The sequence below is a fragment of the Diorhabda sublineata genome, chromosome X (genome assembly GCF_026230105.1).
Source record: "Diorhabda sublineata isolate icDioSubl1.1 chromosome X, icDioSubl1.1, whole genome shotgun sequence".
NCBI lineage: Eukaryota > Metazoa > Arthropoda > Insecta > Coleoptera > Chrysomelidae > Diorhabda > Diorhabda sublineata.
Genome location: NC_079485.1, coordinates 26,155,571 through 26,177,380, shown reverse-complemented (window position 1 = coordinate 26,177,380; position 21,810 = coordinate 26,155,571). Strand labels below are relative to the sequence as shown.

Here is a 21,810-nt window from a genome sequence, read left to right as displayed (position 1 = left end):
GGCAGGTAAATTACGGAGAATCTACCGCAACTAAAAAAGGGTATGCATTATTTTACATAGAAAAACAGGTAGAATACCTAAATTTACATCCCGAATACAAAAATTATAATGATGCCCCTCGTTTCTACAACCTAGCGATACTTTAAAATATGTATGCTTAGAAGGGAAGTACGAGGGCGGGTCAACAAGTGTTTTTTTTCAATGAAAGAACTGTCAAGTCATTTATAATTTCACTTCTGTGAAAATTTGAATAAAAGCGCTTCACTTATTTTGTGTATGTAAGACTACCTTGTGTTTTGAGAAAAAAATTCGCCCATTGAGGATTATTATGCGAAAAAATTATCACTTTTAACAATAAAAAATTGACAAATGAGGTAACATTTTGGACATCCATTTGAGATCTATTCACCCGAAAAAATTCATGTAACATGAGAGATCCGAGATTGAAAGTACGAGATATTGTGGAATCCATTGGCATCTCACACGATTCAATGGTTAAACTTTAGAATAACAAATTAGAGAAAGCTTTATGCAAGATGTGTGCCGCGTTTACTTAGAATCAACCAAAAAGGGGACCATGTGACAAATTCGCGGGAGTGTTTGGCGTTGTTTAACCATAAAATGAGAGTTTGTATGTTTCATAACCAAAGATGAAAGGACGATCATCCACAACACGCCAGACACCATACAGCTATCAAAAAAGCCAATAAAGTAATTTAAATTATGATTCGAACAAGTTATTATTAAAAATAAAAAATAATTTGATGTCTTTATCACTGACGGCGTTGTAGCCAAAAAAATATAAAAATTCATCATAACATCATTATCGATCATAATTCATTATTTTAACAATGAGACGCCGCTGCGGGCTGCAGAATTTTCCATTAAGAATTACTGTAAAAATCCATGAACTAAGTTACAAATAGGTTTCTCTTCCGCCCTTTTTTTTTCGAATAACTGTTTACTTTTTATTACAAACAAATACCTATGCCACAAAACGTATGTCGTTACATAGATAGATGTGTTCTATATTTGGGACTTGTTTAGTGATATAGGACTAGTTTATTGTGGTTTTTAGTCATGGATCTCAACGAATCTGCAACAATTAGCACTATTTCAACTTTGACATTCTGTATTTCAGAATTTTCCCAGCTTCTCTCCCAATCGACGTGATCATATATTGGTATGAAACGTCTATGAGAGTACATTGTCGGTCAATTACACTGTCTGACACGGTTTCGATAACCAAGTTATCGTCTTCCAGAGACTGAAGGTAAACTAAAACCTAATGACTTGACTAACCTGTTTTATACTAAATTATCCCACCAATAAACCTCATCCCGCGAAAATTAATTCCAACGGAAAAATCTCCTTGACGGAAATCTACACATTCATTCCTCGACTTCTAAACTATAGAGTGGGCTGTGAGGAATTGGCCCTTTGTTCCTATTTAAACTACTCTTACATTTAGCAATTTCAATAGTTTTAAATGCACCCAACAAATTATTATTGGATATATTTTTTAACAATTTTACATTATTAGTATTTATGTCATGATTATGATATTGATTTTCCGATCCGTCCATATTTTAAATGAGCTATGTGCTCTTTAAACCGGACAATAACGGATCTCTTAGTCTGCCCAATATACTTCCAGTCACAATCATCTCAAAGTATGCATGAAAATAGCTGTGGTACTTGACTACGATTTTTAAATACAATCACGTAGAAAACCAGATAGGTTAGAGGTTATTTCATGGTAAATATCACAAAAAAAAATGAATGCACATGCGCCTTACCCATGTCCGAGGATACATTGTACGTATTCAGAGCACGTTTGGAATTAGAAATCTGTGCTCCACGAACACAGGATTTTAAATCTTGAATATGTTTTATTAGCACCGCAAACGCATAATTTCAAACTGCGCATGAATCTGGTGACAGAACATGTTCAGGATATCTACCGCGAACAAAAATATTATCACCTAACTTTGAAATTTTTAGATCGCAATATTCTATCACATGTTTTTGAAAAGATAGAAAAATTTGTTGATGTTTATTGTTTCGAGGTAATTATGTTACTGAAGGTAATCGAATAAAACTTAAGTTGATTTTAGAAAGGTATAGAGTAATAAAACCTCATTGATCATGCAAAGGGACCACAGAGGGACCCAACGAATATTTAAGCCACTTTTTCATAGTTTGGCATTGATTTAATTGTAATTAAGTAATAAAATAATTTCTTTTTATCAATTGCAGGTAGTACCACCCGGGTTGGGGTCGATATATAGGTTTAGCCTATTGTTATCCATTCACAAACACTAAAAATAGTGTGCTAAAGGCGTGCCAGTAGGATACTCGTGAAAAGGAAAGCCGAATCTGAAATAGGGTTGGAATTAGGCAGAGGCACTAATAGAAGGTTAAACGGTACTTATTAAACGCAAAATATGTATAATTTGTATATCTACTACCTAAGTAATCCCCACACAATATATCGATATTGACACTTCAGGCCAGAAAACATACTTTTCCTAATTCTCTAGGAAATTACTTGAAATTTTAATATTACCAACAATACAATTTCAAACCTACACCTATGGCCGACACCGATATTGAGTCGAACTCAGAGTCGACAGAATTCCCCATTTTATTACTCTACACCTTTCTGAAATAGACTATAAAGAACAACAGACACTAGGAAACTTAAAATGAATGTCTCTTGAAGTTAGTTGCAGAAATAATGAAATATTTTACTAAGTTGCATCAAAATTGTAAAATATTTATAGCGATACATTTCAACTGAGCATAGACTATAAAATTTTTTATGTTTCACTTAAACAAACATAATTATAATTTACATCTTTTTCTAGGAGTTTATGAAATAAACTAGTTGAGGCTTCTATAAAAATGTGGGGAAACGGATCTAGAAAATCCATTACATTTTCCGAGGCCACTGCCGTGAACTCAATTCGTTGTCATTGTGGGTTCTCTCTGCAAACATGGATGTAGAACGCTATTTTATTAGGCCATCCAGGTAGAACAGGCTTTTTGCATGACCTCTGGATAAAAATCAATGTTCGCAAGAATTTCACGTTTTCCTTTACATGTCACACATAAAACCATAAAAACAAGTTGGTACAAAGAAGTTTAATAAAGTTTGTAATCTATTTTATGTAAATTTATATTAATAGTTAATTTTCTAAACGTATTTTTCAAACTTTGTGCTAATGCAATTCTCTTTTCAATCAAGACGAATTAGTTACCGTAGTATGGTTAGTAAATTCGTGATAAAACTATTTATAATTATAATTAAAATTATAATGACGCAGGACAAATCTATGCACATTCCAAAAAAAAAATAAAAAAACGTCAATCAAGTTATGATTGTTTTGACATATATATCACTATGTCTTCTCAAAGATCATCTCAATCACCTTTTCTCTCAAAAAATTTGTGGGGTCAAAAATCGATTTCCGAATAACTCAAAACGTGTATGGCAAATAATGGAGAGTTGATGTACATTATTTTGTGCAATTAAAAGAAGACAAGAGAAATATTTTCTAATTAATTTTATGCTGTTATGAATTGAAGATAGTATATGACTATGTTATGTAAGAAAGAATTGGAAAGATCCTTGTGGGCTATGCAGAGGATCCTAGAGCAGTAAGAATTAGGATATATTTAACAATAATACGACTAACAGTTACATTCGGAAGTGAAACATGGGTTTTAACAAAAACAAAAGAAACATAACTAGTTATATGGCAAAGGAAGTTATTTGGAGGGAATAAAAGCAAATGGAGGACTTTGGAGAAGAAGAACTAACGAAGAACTAAAGAATTTGTATAAATACCCATCCATAGCAAGATACGTGAAAGCTCAAAGAGTAAGATGGTTTGGGCGTACTGAAAGGGAGCTGAAAAATGAATTTGCAAAAGGGGTCATTGAAGAAGGGGCAGGAAGTTCAAGAGGAGAGAGGCCAAAGAAAAAATGGTTTGATGAAGTATTGGGGAATATTAGAGATGTAGAAATTACAGTGCAAAATTACAGAATCGCAACCCGTGGAGAAGAATTGTGAAATCAGTTGAAGATGGATGTGAAAAGAAAAATAAGTCATCGGCCTTAAAGGTCTTTAATTTCTAGTTCCCTAGACCTTTTGATATGTTTATGTTTCCAAATCGTCTTGGTTTTAGAACTCTTCTGATTTAAAATTAGTTTTTTATATAATTTTTTAAAGACAGATAAAACTTTGACGTTTCAATAAATATGATATTAATATGAAGGACATAACACAAAAATACAAAAGAAGTTAAATCTTATATCAAATATCTTGTAATGATTGTAACGCTGTCTACATATGGCAGACATCTCACTATTTAGAAAATAGACTAGGAGGTCATCAATACGATAAAAAAAATAAAATTGCATCAACGAACCACGAAATATCAAAAAAAAAAACAGAAATTTAATTATACAGATTAGAAAATTTTTAAAACGGAATCTAGTACACGAAAAAAAGAATGTTTAGAAATGGTTAACATTCATAAGATTGATAAAAATACCTAAATAATTTAAGTATAATTTACTTATAATATAATATAAATAGCTGCTACATATTTTTGAGATGTAAATATTAAGAAAAAAATTTTTATGTAAAAACAGATTTCTATTTTGATTTTATTTTTATTTTGATATTCATGATGTCGGTGATCTATTAATTAATATAAATACGCAAATTGTCAGCCTCAATATCATATTTTGATAAAGACTTAAAGAATAGTCGAAATGTCAATTTTTATCTTTAAAAAATTATTTAAAAAACCAATTTTAAAACAAAGCGACCTAAAATCAAGAATATTTAGAAGCATAAACATACCAAAAGGTCTAAGAAATAAGAAATTCAAAAAATTTGTACGCTTATATATACCCTTGAGGATACCGAGCCTCAATTAATACCTAAAATAATGGTAATTACATAACTTGAATAATAATTATCCGAGAATTTTCGTTTACTGGTAAAAAAGATAATTTTAAGCCTCGCCGTCGCCTTGCAACACTTTGATAAAAAACTGTAATCGAAATGCGTGCTCCGTACTCTCTTTCCATGAACTACGTTATAATTCCGGCGGTCTAAAATGGTGTGGCGTGAGTTAACTGTATTCAGCGTAATACAAAGTGGGTTAGATCCCAAGTAAAGTAGATAGCTTTTTTTCACGACTTTCTGAACCATCTGGTGCTTCAAAACTATTTGAACTAAATAACAACATACCTTAATAGAGTTGTGTGATTATGTGCAGTATGGAAGTTGATTTTAACATAATAAATACCACTTGACTTTGTGAATATTGCATTTGTGGTTGTATCCGAATAACTACCAAGATATTTTGTAAATACTAAAAAAAGATAGGATTAAAAACGAAAGAAAAGCTATTTTCAGAAATCATTACAGGAAAAAATTGATGTAAGTACGAGAATAAACTAGCTACACGATATAATTTGCTGGAGATATTTATGTCAAAAACGACAGAATTTATGGTTGTAACCAAAAATAAATGCATTATATTGTTTTTGTTTTTGGTGGCGGTAAAGCTTGGACGGAAATAGGGGATCAACACTGAAAGTAGAAAATACAAAACAAAAACTTATTAATTATATTAAACTTTGAGCGGATATGATGTGAAAAATATCTATAATTCAGTTACTGGAGGTACAAAATTTGTCCAAGTTATCAGAGCAGTTTTGAAAATTGAAACATTGCAATGCAATAAAAGTGAAGTATAGTGAAAACCTCGGTAAATATATGAAATAGTGTTTGGCTATTAATATTTTTCTTGTATGGCAACCGTTGCAACAATAGACAAACTTTCCACAAGGTAATTTTGGTTTGGAAACATTGCAGATTACTTGAAAGTTTCTACAACGAATCACTTTTGCTCTACGATATATCGTCTTGCCTCCAATATACATCGAGCACTTACTTGTAGTGTGTGGTTATTATAAATAACAGGACGGTCATAAAAGTTTTTATTCGTCTCCTACGCGGTTTTATACGATACTTCCAATATAAAAATCAGTTTTGTTTGGTGTACAAGTTGCAACCCTCCGTCGCTTCAACTGCTTATGCAGTCGCAAATATTCGGTGCCTATTTGACCTTTGGAAATCGAGAGGGGAATTGTACGAGGATGTATTGATATCTAGTTAGCCTAGACCAGTTCCATTCATAAATAACTTATTAGAAGTGTCAGTGTAAAGTTGGACGTCAAAAAAGTAAACCAGAGTTACGCAATAAATTAAAAGAAAAAAGATGTCCACCGAAATTGTGAGAATCGAAAAATTGGAGTATCGAGCCATCATCAAGTACCTGTATTGGAAAGGGTTAAGAGGTAAGCAGATTTACGAAGTTATGCTTAATACCTTTGGTGATCAATGTTCTTTGTATGCGACCGTGAAAAATTGTAATGCAAGCTTCAAAAGAGGTAAATTTTCCATTGAAGATGATGACCGATCGGGAAGGTCAGTTTCTGTGTCAGTCCCCGAAAATATCGATGCAGTTCATGACGTGATTATTTATCAGACCGTCGAATTGGGCTAAAACGGATATCTGAAACACTGAATATTTCATACGGACGCGTTCATCATATAGTTCACGTCAATTTGGATATGAGAAAAATTGCTGCGAGGGTAGAAGCATCGCGTTCGATCTGTGCTCGATTTAATTACGATGTAGACTTCTTAAACCGAATTGTTACTATGGATGAGACATGGGTACATTTCTACCATCCAGATAGAAAGCAACATTTGATGGAATGGCGACACTCTGGTTCTCCAAGACCTAAGAAGTTTCGTGTCCAAAAATCTGCTGGAAAAGTTCTTGCTTCAGTTTTGCCATGGAGTAATCATGATTGATTTTTTAGATAAGGGTAGAACAATAACTGAAAATTACTATTCGACATTACTACGACTTACATTTTTTTGAAAGGTCTAGAGACGTTGCAGGTTCGCTGTAATAAGAGGAGAATATGTTGAGTAACAAAATATTTTGACATTGAAATTTTGTTTGGTTCTATAGTAGGCTAAGATTTTTCCAATATATCCTCATAAGTCTTAAGTCTAATACGGAGATGATTTGGTATTTTGCAAGGGTCGTTTTCACAGTAATTCAATCGAGTCTTTGTTTGTCTTTGTTTTCTTACACTATCAAATGTGGGTGTCGATTGTCATTTCATATTTCTTAATAGACTTGAGCTTTTGTGGCAGTTTTCAACTATTTTAACAAGAAAAGGTTAATCATTTGCTTAATGCTCCTTTGTATCACTTGGCATTTTTTGATGCGTTACTAGTGTAAAATGAGTCAAAATCAGTGACCGGTTCACTCAAGGTTGAGGAAAAACAGCAGAGAACCAAGTACAATCACGCATCGTATTTAACTCCTATTACAATAAAAAATTATTTCTGTTTTTTTACGAGAATAAATTGGTAATTAATAAGTTTAATTCAATAAACTTTTGAGGAAAAGTTGGCGGTTTAAATCTTTCTGTGAAATAGATTGGCAAATTTTTAAACGGTTTGGACAACACAATTAGATGAGTTTTGAGTTTTCCAATTATATTAGATCGGAAAGATATTGATATTATCTGAAACTTTGTAATTTTTCTTTATACGAGGGTTTTCCATAAAATAAGGTTCCTATGGAAGTGCGGAACGCTGTTAGGCGAGATTAAGACTGATGTGTAGCTTGGCTCCTTTTCTACCAATCTCCACCCCGGCGAGCTGTCTACAACGTTCAATCTTGCCTTAGAAGCCCTGAAAGATGGAGCTTCCACTTCTGTAATTCTTTTTTTTGTGTGCGAAAAAGGTTTTTCCGGTAGACATTAATTCCCCACAGAGTGAGGTGTACAGGGAAAAGTGTATCGAGTGTGCAGAAATAGTGCAGACAATTCAAAAGAAGGACGTACAGATTTGGAAAGAATACTGAATCATACCCAGACTTGGCCCCTAGTGATTGCCATCTCTTTCCTGAATTAAAGAAACACTTGGGAGGGACGCATTCCAAAATCAATGAAGAACTGAAAGAAGAAGTGTTAAGCTATCTTCAATGCGCTTCGGCAAAAATGCATTGATATAAACGGCGATTATGTTCATATTTTCATTATGAAAATTCGTTGCCAATTTAATTTTATGGACAAGCCTCGTATTAATTGAGATGTTGATTAATAATCTGGATATAATTTATTCAAAAATTGAACAAAACCTTGTAGAAAGTTGTAAAAGGAAAACTAATTCAATAAACAACTCCATCAACCTCACTGGTAAAATTGAAATTTAATACTTGGTATTTGAAACGTCTAAGCATTATGGTTACCAATCATATCTCATGCTTTCTTTGCCAGTTCACGCCCCTTTATGCAGCTACAACTTTTACGTATAACGTTTATCAAATTTATCTTTCTTTTGTCTTGTCGAAATACGCCTCCTCAAATATTCAGCAACTTTTGACACAATTTAGTTCAGTGGTGACTCGTGATAGGAAATTTATGGTATTCTGGAGTTTACTTCTATATCTAGGAATTTACTTTACTTTACTTTTATCGTTTTTGACTGAAATTTTCAAAAATATCCAGGCAGACTCAACACTTCCAGCAACTTAACGAAGTTGAAGAGATTTTTCAGTAAACTAAAGTATGCTTCTGGACTTTTTAGAGTTGCATCTAAGTATCAGCAGAAAAATTTATAACTCCGCTTTAAACATCTCCGTGGGAAGTGAATTCAAATGCTCCGCAAATTTAATAAAATTTATATATTTTTTAGCTATATATCTATTTTTTAACCCATTTTCCTCATAATAATTAGAACAAATTTTATATCTGGGGAGTCAAAAGCCAAATTTAAATACGAAGAAATCGTAAATGAAATATAAAAAATTATATTGCTGTTATTCCCGATAAAACTACAGATGTAAGCAAAAAATTACAGCTTATTATTTCTTTCAGCTACATATGGAAATATATAAGGAAGGAACAAGTACTTTAAGCGTAGAGAGAACTCTGAAGTATGGTTAACTTATGGTAATATTTAACAGAGCGTATTAGTCTTTATCGCATGTACAAATCACACGTTGGAAAAAGGCATTTAACGTTCAGTTTTTAATCTAAAAATGGTTCAATAAATAAAGCTTCTTCTTTTGTATCATTACAAAGTAGGTTATTGAGAAATTTCAAATTTACTGATCGTACTCGTTAAAACTTAACGAAATTATTCTTTGCAATAATTCAATTCAAATTTATGCTTGAGAGATTACAAGAATTGCTAAATTATAGTTATATAGTAATTTTTTTTTAATACTTCTTTATTCCCAATCCGACGAATGAATAAAAATATAAATAATATTTAAAATGATTCGGATGGTTTTTGTGAGTTTGAATTTATCAGGTGTGCCAGATTGTCATTTTTTTCAAGGGTGGATGAAATTTGACAAGATTATTCAACATATTTAATAAAAAACATAGTTTGATATATCAATAAAAAGGAAATAAATGTATTAAGTGTTTAATATTATTTCTTCATCTTCGTTAGGAGGAAGACGCATCTACAGTCAACAAATCCGTAATATTTTTTTCAACAGAAATTTGTTTCTTATTTCAACATCTTCGTAAAGAACTCAGTTCCTAGATACATAGTCCATAAGACCACAATCGTCACGACTATGTCGACTTTCCATTAAAGAGTAGTTAATAGTGTTTACGAATTCAAGAAGCTATTGAAACGGCGATGACATTGCAATGACATCTACAATCGAACAGGTTGACACCTATAAATTCAGATTGAAGAAGAAGAACGATTCACAAGAAACGAAGTTAAGATATCATACAACATAAAATTTATACAAACAAAGTTCCAGGATTCAATCTTATTATAAGAGAAATCCAGGCCGTTTCCAAAAAAAGGTTTTTAATTTCTGACGTAGCTGTATAATAATACTACAAGGAAAAGCTACTTCCCGTCAAACTTGAAATTAGCACTAATAACAATGATTTTGAAAGCCAGAAAAAGAACTTAAAAATTTTATCGACGTTTTAGTCTTCTCCCAGTGGTCTTCAAGTTGATACTTAGCAAACTAATGTCTATACAAGAAAACAACAATTCAACCAGAATATAGATTTGTGAAGCGAATCAATTAAGACTTCGAAAGTAAAAAATATTGCTCTGCAACATTCCTGTATATCAGCCAGGCTTTTGACAAAATTCTTTATAAGCAAAAAATACGGCGATGGGTATACAAGAATTCGACCAATCCTCGGTGGGACACTCCAAAGAAACCTAATAGGTTATATATAATATTTACAATCGACATTTCAACAGACAGAAATATTACCACGGCCACATTCGCCGATGGCATAGCAATCTTTGCTTCTGAAAAACATCATAGCTTCAGAAACCCTGCAAAATAGCCTGACCAAGATACAATAATGGATGACAAAATAAAAATAAATGAGAACAATGGACAACATATGACATTAGCAATGTCTAAAGAAAAATGCCTGTCTGTAAAACTAAATAGCAAAGAAATCCCAAAAGGTGACGAAATCAAATATGCATCTGAACAGGAAGTTGAATTGGAGAAAATATATTCGCTAAAAGAAAAGACCTCGACTACAAGTTGGAGAGCACGCATTGCCTAGTAGGTTAAAAATCAGAATAATGAATTGAAAATAGAATATTTATTTACAAAACCATCTTAAAACCATCTTAACACCAATCTGGAACTAAGAATAGTTTATAACCTATGAAGCTATTCACCAGGATGCAGGTCTATCGTATGTCAAAGAAGAAATAAAGAAGTACGTGAAAAACATACGAACAAACTTAAAGTGTATCTTAATGCGTTCGATGAAAGAATAGTGAATAAACTCCGCGTTTCGCGGTGGTTAAAGCAAAAATTCATGTTAGATGCCACGAGTATCGCTTTCATTGTGTCATTGGAACCAATTCTAGGGTCCACAAAATTTAATAAAACTAATATTTTTCACACAACGAGGATATATTGAAAAATTCTTAGCCTACCATAGAACCAAACAAAATTCCAATGTCAAAATATTTTATTACTCAACCTATTCTCCTCTTAATTGGAAGAAAATTTACGACCTTTTAAACTTTTTTTCAGTTGAGGAAAGAGATGATAGTCGGACGGAGCCAAATATGGTGAATAAGGGGGGTGTTCTAGTAATTCAAAACCTAAATCACGAATTTATTGCATGGCAACATGAGATTTATGTGCAGGGGCGTTGTCCTACAAAAACAAAACATCTTTGGATAGCTTTTCGCGTCTTTTCTTTTTAATTTTTTCCCGTAGAGTGGTCAGTAAACTGAAGCAAGATATTTTCCAGCAGATTTTTGGACACGAAACTTCTTAGGTCTTGGAGAACCAGAGTGTCGACGTTTTATCGATTGTTGCTTTGTTTCTGGATCGAAGATATGTACCCAAGTCTCATCCATAGTAACAATTCGGTTTAAGAAGTCTACATCGTTTCAAGTCGAGCACAGATCGAACGTGATGCTTCTACCCTTGCACGCTTTTGGTCAACATTCAAACATTTGGGGATCCATTTTACAGCAATTTTTCTCATGTCCAAATTAACGTGAACTATATGGTGAACACTTTCGTATGAAATATTCAGTGTTTCAGATATCCGTTTTAGCCCAATTCGACGGTCTGATAAATAATCACGTCATGAACTGCATCGATATTTTCGGGGAATGACACAGAAACTGGCCTTCCCGATCGGTCATCATCTTCAACGGAAAATTAACCTCTTTTGAAGTTTGCAGTCCAATTTTTCACGGTCGCATACGAAGGACATTGATCATTAAGGGTATTAAGCATATCTTCGTAAATCTGCTTACCTCTTAACCCTTTTAAATACAAGAACTTGATGATGGCTCGATACTCCAATTGGACATCTTTTTTCTTTAAATTTATTGCGTTTAAACTCTGGTTTACTTTTTTGACGTCAAACTTCTAATACTTCTAATAAGTTATTGTTCGTTGCTATGGTAACGCAATATTTTGTTTATGCACGGAACTAGTCTAGGCTAACTAGATATCAATACATCCTCGTAAATATCTATTCTTCAACACATTTTTATAAAGCAACAGTGTTTAAAGGAATCCAAATTGATTTTCGTTTAATATCGAATACGGTCATACAAGTTGCAAAATAAAGAAAAACCCCGTTAGATTTATAGTTCTGCCAATATCAATTGCAGAAGTCAGTTATGCGAGGAACAATTAATATTTCATAAATGCGCACGACACTCATACAAATTAAGAAATGAAAAATAATGTTTACTCCCCTTATAAAATTCGGTAAACATCTAGCATATCGTCAGTCCACGTGGACTTGATGAATGTGTGTAAAAATTCATCATCTCCACTGTTTATCAATGAAAACATCGAATCGTAAACATTTCTTCGAAATATTCCTGCCAGACAGTCTGCGATAAGCACTGGCGTCGCTCAGTGAGATTCATTTGATTAATAAATTTCTTTAAATAAATAGAAATATGGCGTTCTTTAGACCTTGGGCGAATGAAGACAATGAAATTGCACAGTGTATTGAAAATAAAGAGGTATGAATATAATATCAAAGATTTAGATAAACAAAAATAGCAAAGAACAGGGTCATACTCTTCTCAGACTAACCTCCTTATTATTCCATATTCCCTCTTTACAACCCTTTATAGTTCAATCAAATTGTGACACTAGTTCAAACGATTCTGACTACAATGATTATTTATAAAGATACTTTGGAATTGAATTTTTTTTAATTTTGTTTTATTTGCAAAGAATTTATGTTGTTTGCTTTGAAATTTCGTTTTCCAGAAAAAAAAACGAATGAGGTTCATTTACTTTTTATAATTTAATAATAAGTTGTAGCAAGTTAAGTTCCAAGTAGGACTACAATTAAGTACATATGTCCAAATAACGGCGTATAATGATACATAAAAGTGCCCTATGTCAAAAATAATCAATATTGTAGTAGTTAACTAACTTTAGAAGGGGTGCATCACTAAATATTTTCTGTACATGTCCTGTCTTTTGAATTGTCCTATCAACATTGTTTGGGTTGTAAAGATAAACTCTAATAGACTGGGACGTTAATCAAAAAAATTATATAGATTTTATTTTTTGGGTTTCACAAAATTATGCCTCATGTCAATATAATTTTTCAACACATTAAAAATAGATCCAATCAAGGCTAATGTTATAGATATTAATAACACCGTCATACATATAGATAAAATAAATATATTTATATTGTAATCTGTAATATTATATTAAAAAATCCTTGAAAATTGAATGATTAGAAATCTACAAAGGAATTATTGTGTACCTTAATACGCATGAAACTATTTTTTATGAAATAAAAGAAATAAAAAGAACCGTATCTATCAAATATCAATCATTTTCGATTAACAAGATTGTTTTATAGTCTATTTTAATGTATGAGAGAGTAATAAAACTTACTCACTAATCCAAAACAGAACATTTATGTAAAAATCTACGATTCACTAAATAAAAGAAATTTGGCGAGTTCCAAATAGCTCGTAGAGCTCCAGGAAATCCAAGATTTGGAATTTCATAAACGTATCTGAGCTCATATTTAATCATTTTAAATCATTCAGACGAATATTTATGTAAAAATGATGAGAAATCTACGATTCATTAAATAAAAGAAATTTTGTAAGTTCCAAATAGCACGTAAAAGTCCAGGAAATGCAAAATTTTGAATAGAAAATCGTTAAAAAGAAATACTTCGAACTACGTTCTTTTTAAAGAAAGTTCTTACCATGGTTAGATATGATAAGGATTACCATAAACTGAGTCGAAGAACACTATGAAAACTTAAAAAATAATTGGTTTTCGCTGGAAAAAGAAATGATAAACCAAAGAAGAAATATATTTTATTTGGATGAAACATGGATCAATGAGGGACATACACTAAATAAAATTTGGTAAGATGGAACTTCCACAAGTCCACAGGATTTTTCAAATAATTTATCTACTGATTTAACTCCAACAACAGGAAAGGATATGATTGTGTTCCCTTCATAAAAAGAAATTAAAAAATATGAAATTGATAAAATTGCAGAAAATCGTGAAATTGAAATAATAATTCTTTCAAAATATGATGTTAACAATTGTTTTTGGGGACTGTAAATACTGTGTAGCCTGAAAGCTAGAGGCAGTTAAGCATACGAGGTAAGAAGAAGATAAGATCGAGCCAGTCATTTTGATTATTGGTTATAACAGTTTGTAAGAAGTAGCTCTACTTACACTGGTGAGATTTGAACTCTTATACCTATATAATCAGTATGACACAATGTTTTTCATACCTTGTGGGAAAATAAAACATTTTGGAAAAAATTCAGCTGTTTGCTGAATTTATAACCGGATTAACTAGGTAAAAATATAAGTGTACACCCAATATATTGATTATATTTATACAAATTATACGATGTGATTAATTGAAAACCTAACCCCAATATTTATAGTAAAAACACCGAACTGAAATTTACGTGACGAATAACGGGGGGAAATTGTATCACATATATAAAATTGCATAATTTTCAAAAGTGTTCACGTTGTAGAGCGATTTGATAAGCCAATCAAATTAAACCTTTACCCTATACCTGTGTTTCCTAATGTGGGGCCCACGCCCCACAGGGGGGCAGATTGATTGTAAAGATGGGCAAGTCGAAAATGGAGAGAGAGTCCTTGCACCCGCAAGGTTCACGTTGAACATATGAGACACTAACTGCTTGAAAAATACCACTGTTTCAAGTTTGAACACGCCACGTTGTTTAATATTTGTTTGGTAGTCATCAATAGTGAACGTTTTCAGTCAATTTATAAACATGGCAAAAATTGGTCATCGTTATGTGATGCAATACTTTTATTTAGCCCAACCAATATAAAGTGCGTTAGCTAGCAGACATAGTATGAATTTCAAAATGTGCGGTACATCGCATATAATCTAGAAATTTGGACATGAGAAAGCTGTGCGCAAGATTGGTGACACGTTTGTTCACAACGGAACAAAAACATCGTCTTGAAGATGTTTCTATAGAGAGTTCGGCAATGTTTCATAGAAATGTAACCGAATTTTTGGGCCGTTTTATAATCATGGATGAAACGTGGATCCATCACTCCACACCCGAAACAAAGGAACAATCAAAACAATGGACTGAAAAGAGAGAATCGGTTCCAAAGAAGGTAAAGACCGTTCCATCTGCAGGCAAGGTCACGGTTTTTTAGGATGCACGTGGGATTATTTTCATTGACTATCTTGAAAGAGGAAAAACTATTAACTGCGAGTATTATGCGAACTTATTGCAACGTTTGAGCAAATAAATCAACCAAAAACTGCCGTATATCACCAAGAAGAAAGTGTTGTTTCATCAAAGTTTGAATTGCTACCTCATGCACCCTATTCGCCAGATTTAGCCCCCCCGATTATTTTCTGTACCCAAACTTGAATATCGATCAAAATAAATAAAGGAGTGATTCTATTAAAAAATAGGGTGGCACAGTTATTTATTCGATATGAAAGTAAAAATGGATCTTTTACTCACCTGAAGATATGCCAAGATGGTCTGGTCAGATGGTCTATCGGTGATGAGGAATTTGAATCCTCTGTATTCAATTTCAGCTGCAGCTGGTCTGATGTCCTTTTGGCGCATGGCTGCAGGAATTCCTTGTTGAGAGTTATGATTCATGCTCCGTCTTTCACGAGTTAACGTTAATATCACACAATGTTAAGAAGACCGAAATTCTTCAAAATATATATTTAAAAATGAAAAATAGGAAAAGATCAGTCTTTTAACGAAAGTTACTGTTTTTTTTTCAATTGTTATTTATGTACACAGAATTGATATGCTTTAGCAATTGAAAGGAAGAACGCAACGAAAATTTTACTGTAGTTTGACGGATGATAAACTCAGAATTACATATGATGAACTATTTGGCTTCTGGGAGAATGAAGTTAAATCCAATTTATAAACAGCGGTGATGAAAATGACTTCAATGGCAATGTTCTGCCTCTCTTTGACAAGTTTATTTGTGTTGAGCTTGGCAATATTCTGCGCTATCCAAATGGAACTCCATGTATGAGAGGACTGTCTCACCAAAATACTGAAATACAGAAACATGCGTTAATTATTTGGTGAGGATTATCAAATTAATTTAGAGCAGCCGTACACGGGTAACTTTTACTGGTTATTCTGACGATCGTTGATGTGGAAAAATCTAAAATTACTATTGAGGCAGTCATGACGATTACAAACTTGTATATATGGCTGTACCAATAACTAGGAAAATTACCACAACCATTTCGATTTTCCTTAACGCCCATATAGGATAAGCATGGCATGTTCTATTTTTATCTACGAGATCATAATAAAACCTAATTTCTAATGCAAAACTTGTACTGTCATTTTAAATGTTATTTTATACAGGGTTTCGTTAATCTCACTAAAACTCGAGAACGGCTGGACCGATTTGGCTAGTTTGGTCTTCAATTATTTGTGAAAGTCCAGAGAAGGTTTAAAAGGTGAGTAAATATGAAAATGCTAAATAAGAACAACAATTGTTTGTTTTTCCTCCTATCTTGAGTGACGACAACAGACTACTACGTGCGCGACAACTTTCTGTACTTGGATGATCCTTTGAGACAGTGATATTTCAAGTTATGTGCTTTTTTTGTTGATCTTTTGTGATAGTGACACTTTACTGCTAAGTGCGCGAGAATTTTTCTCACTTTGATTAATTGTAATTTACGATGTCGAGGAGAAGAGTGACAATGAAATAGATAGGCTTGTAGTTGCAGATACAATAATAAGTTGTAGTGGACACCTCGACCGGATTCATCACATTACCCACAGATTTCTGTCACATCACAAACTTAAAAGAGTTTTCCCAAATATAGCGCAACAGTTCAATAAACATAATTGTCTGAGTGAACGAGCAATATTGGCGGTGGAAAATAAAGATGTCGAGGATCATGTCAATGCGACCATTAAGAACTTTCTTCCGGGATAGTTGGTTTCCTTCAAATCAGTCGACACCGTTATGAACCAGAATGACGTAGTACAACTATCCCACGGAGTTTTTAAATTCACTGGAATGGTCTAGATTACCACCTCAAAATTTGCAAATGCAATCGCAAAGGACAAACCACGGATGGGTATTATTTCAATATTCCTGTTACATTATACGAGGGTGAAATTACAAATTAGTCATTTCATATTAAAACTGTATATGAAATAAAATTATTACTTATAATATGTTCAACTTCCTTCTGGATTTCTTGCATTGGAAAATAAAATAAAGACATTGAGTTAATTTTGAAGAAAATTTATTGATTTATTCCTTTAAAGTCATCTATTTCTATTGGAAACATTAGTATCATTTCATTAAGAAATGTCTCGATTCTATTTGAATACGAGAAACGTCTTTTAAAAAGGTTAGGTTAGGTGAGGTTAGGAGCAGCGCCCCCCCGCTCCGACTTATTTCCTTTTGCATCAGACATTCGTAAAGTATAAGTAACACAGTACTTAATTTTTACATTTTTCAACCTAAAAAAGCTATGTGAAGATGACGTTTCCGCGCCTAACATATATATATGTAAAGAAATAGTCTTTCTTTAGTTTTAATATGGTTCACTTTATTTATCTATTGGTTATGATGTCTATTATTGATCTATCATGGATGTCACTGTCTCAAGTGTCAATTTTGATTGATTAGAATAAGATAATAGAGGTTAATTAACATTAATATGTCATAAAAATAAAATCTTTGTTTTTTAGAGCAACACATGTGTTTATTTCAATTTGAAAATCATCTTATAAAACGACATTTGATAATTATTTCTTCAACTCTTTCATAAATAAGCAATATTTCTTGACCTACATTAACTAACCTCTATTATCTTATTCTAATCAATCAAAATTGACACCTGTGACATCCATGACAGATCTATCATAGACATCATAACCCACAGATAAATAAAGTGAACCATATTAAAACTAAAGAAAGGGTGATCGGCGGTGAGGGGGTTAAACTGCATAATTACCGGTTTGCCTGCTAATTGAACGATATCAATCGAAAAAAGTTATTATAGATCTTGCGCCATTGTGTACAGCCGCTCTTATCAAGAATTTCAAATTAGATTCATTTTTCCATGATCATTTGTTGATAATAAGTTTCTCTAACTTTTTACATCTTAAACCTTTTTATATGTTTTTCTTGATAAATCTTATCTAATCACAATTTCTTGATAAAGAGCTAAATAAGTTCAAACGTATCTGATTTTTCATGAAAATAATATTTTTATGTTTCTAAAAATTCTTGATTTTAGGTCTCTTCTGTTTCAAAATTAGGTTTTTTTTGATAATTTTTATCAAGAATATTTAGAAACATAAACATATCAAAGGTCTAAAAAATATAAAATAAAAGAAAATAATATTTAGTGATATGGTTCGAAAGAATCGATGGATTTTTTTCGAGAAAATAATACAAAGGTACAAACTGTTCAAAATTATTATAATTAATATAAAGCAATCGTTTTTAATCGATGAAACATTTCTTAGAAATCGATTATGGTATGATTTACTACTACATTTTCAGATCAATGCGGAGACTATTGGAAAGTTCACTATAAGAATCTATTAAAATTAAAAAAGTCAATATTATTCCACTAGAGGGTTACTATGAAAAAATTTATTTATAAAAAAACGGTTTATTCAAAAATATTATCACGTTTTTCCAGTAAACAGTTCATTGAGAAACTGAAAAACAAATCAAGCGGGTTACGTTTTGCACGTGGCTATCACTGCATTATGCATTTGTTTACTTTCGAAACTATTTAGTGCATTTGCTCTATAGATGCAAAGGCATGATAATTAAGTCTTATAATAAATAAAACAAAACATATAACGATGAAGAAAGTAATAAAAATACTTTGCCACAGTACGATCTATATAATGAATTTCTTTGAAATATTTAATTAAAATTACCGATAGCAATGTCTAATTATCTAATAACATAAACTAATTATAATTATAATGCTATTTTATTTACATAACAAAAAGAAACAAAAATTAAAGAATAATGCATTTCACTAATTGGTTTAGAATGAAAACAATCATTTGAACCTCAGCTATTTATAAAGACGTAATTCGGTAGATATTTTCAAACATTTAAATACACATTATTTATATCTTTGATAATGTGTTCAAATACTATACCGGGTGATTATTTGACGGTTCCAATAATTCGTTGTTAAACAAGAAAATTTGTAGTGTACGGTTTACAGAATTAATAGATTTTGTAATAGTGAATATTAAAAGCATTTTAGGTTCCCATATTGGCAAGCTTATTTTCAATTTTAAACTTATTAAATGGTATAAACTACTGTTCGGGACTTATGAGGATTGTCTAAAAAGTTCTGACCTAACAATGAAACAAGACATTTTTTAGATAATCATTTGTATTACTATATATAACCTTTTGAACCCGATAACGTCTTCGTCTGGTGGAAATCGCTCATAAATATTTAATGATAATCAATTTTTTCCATCTGTCAAAGCTAAATTAACGTAAGGTACATTTTTATATATTTATATTCGGTAACAAAAAAGTATGTTAAATTATGTACTTTTTGCAAAAAAAATAAATATCAATATTTCCAAGTATTCGAGACCGTCTTATTCGAGTTCTGCCTGTTCATTTATATTAGTCTTTCATCATTATTACAATCCAAATAATTTTACTATAAAATAGAAAAGTGAAAAATAAATTGAGCGAATTTGTTGGGCAAACGTACTATACTTTGGCCGCGCAGTTAAAAATCGAGATAAACCGTAGGTTTCGAACGTGGTATGTTGTGGTAAAAGTTTGGCCGTCGATCAAGTTTATCTTTTGCGACGCCATTGCTATGGAAAGAACAGAACAATCATCCTGAAGATTGTTATTTTTGTGAAACTGCAGGGATCAAGATTCATAAAATAGAAAATATTATATTATATTGAAAGCTCAAAGATCTCAACGACACTATGAATACAGTCAAATTCCTACAGCACCTTGGACGGAGAAACTGAAGATTATACAGAGAACCATGACCCCACATATCCGGATTTCGTTCTTTGCAACTCATCTGAACCGTATTTAATCACTGAGCTTGAATTAAACGACTTAGAGATATACATCTATCGATAACACAAGCAGAGCTTCTTGGCTCGCGTCTCACTGTTCGAAACCGCTACAGTGATCTTGGGCAGTTTTTTAGTCTTGATGGTGAAGCTTTCGGTATTAATCACAAGCCACAATTCCTCGAGGTGATGCAGTTTCTTTCAAAGAAACCTACGAAAATGTGAGGCTAGTAATTAAGAAGATAAAGTATGGAAAATATTCTTAGAAGATCTGAGCCGATTTTAAAACAATTGCATTACTTTTGGGCACGCAACAAGCAACAAGCTTACACTAAGTTCTGTTTCGATTTTTTGTGTTTTTGGAATAGGTCACGTAACGCATTGAAAGTGGACAGCGCTGAAAGAAATGCCGCGAGTTGAGGTTCTTATATTCGACGCATTGAAAAGTCTTGCGAGGTGAAGAAGTAGGTATATTTCTTATATTTGAAATTTAAAACAACAAGTTATGAGGCAAATCTATCCAAACTTTTTAAAACTATGCAAAGCCAAAGCTCCTATTGAATTTATTCGCCCAATTGTTGTAGAAGTACAAGTTAAGGTGGTGAGTAAATGTTATCTAAGAATTCCATATAAATATATATGTATATTATTTAATTTCTTGTGAAAGATACTACAAATATATCAATAAATAGATATTTTTCTTATAAATAAAAGATTAGTTTTATTTACCAAAAAAAATTATTTATGAGAGTACTTTTCATTATTGACAACAAAAAATTTTGTGACTCTTTAAAAACTTTGAAATTTTGTAATTTGTAATTTTTGGCTTTCCTTACTCAAAAGGTTGCCGATCCCTATTATGTTAACGCTAAATTTATGGAGGAAATAATTTTTTAGTGTTATTTAAAAATTGATTGACTAAACAGTTGTTTTAAGATGAAATAACTTATCAGAATTTTTTTTAATATTTCGAACATTTCGAAAAATTCACTAGAAAGCTTGTATCTAAAATTATTAAATATATATAATATATTATATTAATATAATTTTTGACGCTTAAAAGTAATTAAAATGTACAATAGTAATGAAAAGTGCATACCTATTGCCTTCTAAAAGCCGCACCACACTAAAAAACTACTTAAAACTTAGAAAGAGATATCAAACCTAACAAACGTAATCAGCAACGTTTGGTCTTATATAGATAAACTATATCCCCACACAAAATTTTTTTTCCCACCTGCTCCCTCAATGTACAATTGACGTGATCCAATGTTGCCAAATAATTTATATTTTGATCAATGTACAGAAATAAAAATAATATAAAATCCCTGATTAAATATTATTTTCAACATATTGATTAATTTTCGCACTATATAAAAATAACAAATTATTGTGAAATGCGGGTAAAGATGATATCGATTTGATTTCAATTGGCAAGTAAAATTTTGAGCCCCAACTAATTCTGAACGTGGAGTAGGTAGATAAAGGTCGTGCTCCGCGTGCCAAAAGGCATAGCCGTGAACCGACCTTTCTGAAATTGGAGAAGCATGCTTACGAATTAGGCAAACGAATTCAAAGATGAATAAGGAAGGAAGAGTCAG

General features: G+C 32.0%; 1 protein-coding gene across 2 annotated transcripts in view; it reads right to left on the bottom strand.

Moving 5' to 3' along the window:
• The window catches only part of LOC130451237 (PRL-1 phosphatase), a 68,576-nt gene that overhangs the window by 32,835 nt on the left and 13,931 nt on the right, over positions 1–21,810 (bottom strand). For both annotated transcript variants that reach the window (XM_056790125.1, XM_056790124.1), the window contains exon 2: positions 15,635–16,193. In XM_056790125.1, coding sequence (XP_056646103.1) covers positions 15,635–15,778 — 144 coding nt within the window. In that variant the 5' untranslated portion in view covers positions 15,779–16,193. The remainder of the gene's footprint in view (positions 1–15,634; positions 16,194–21,810) is intronic.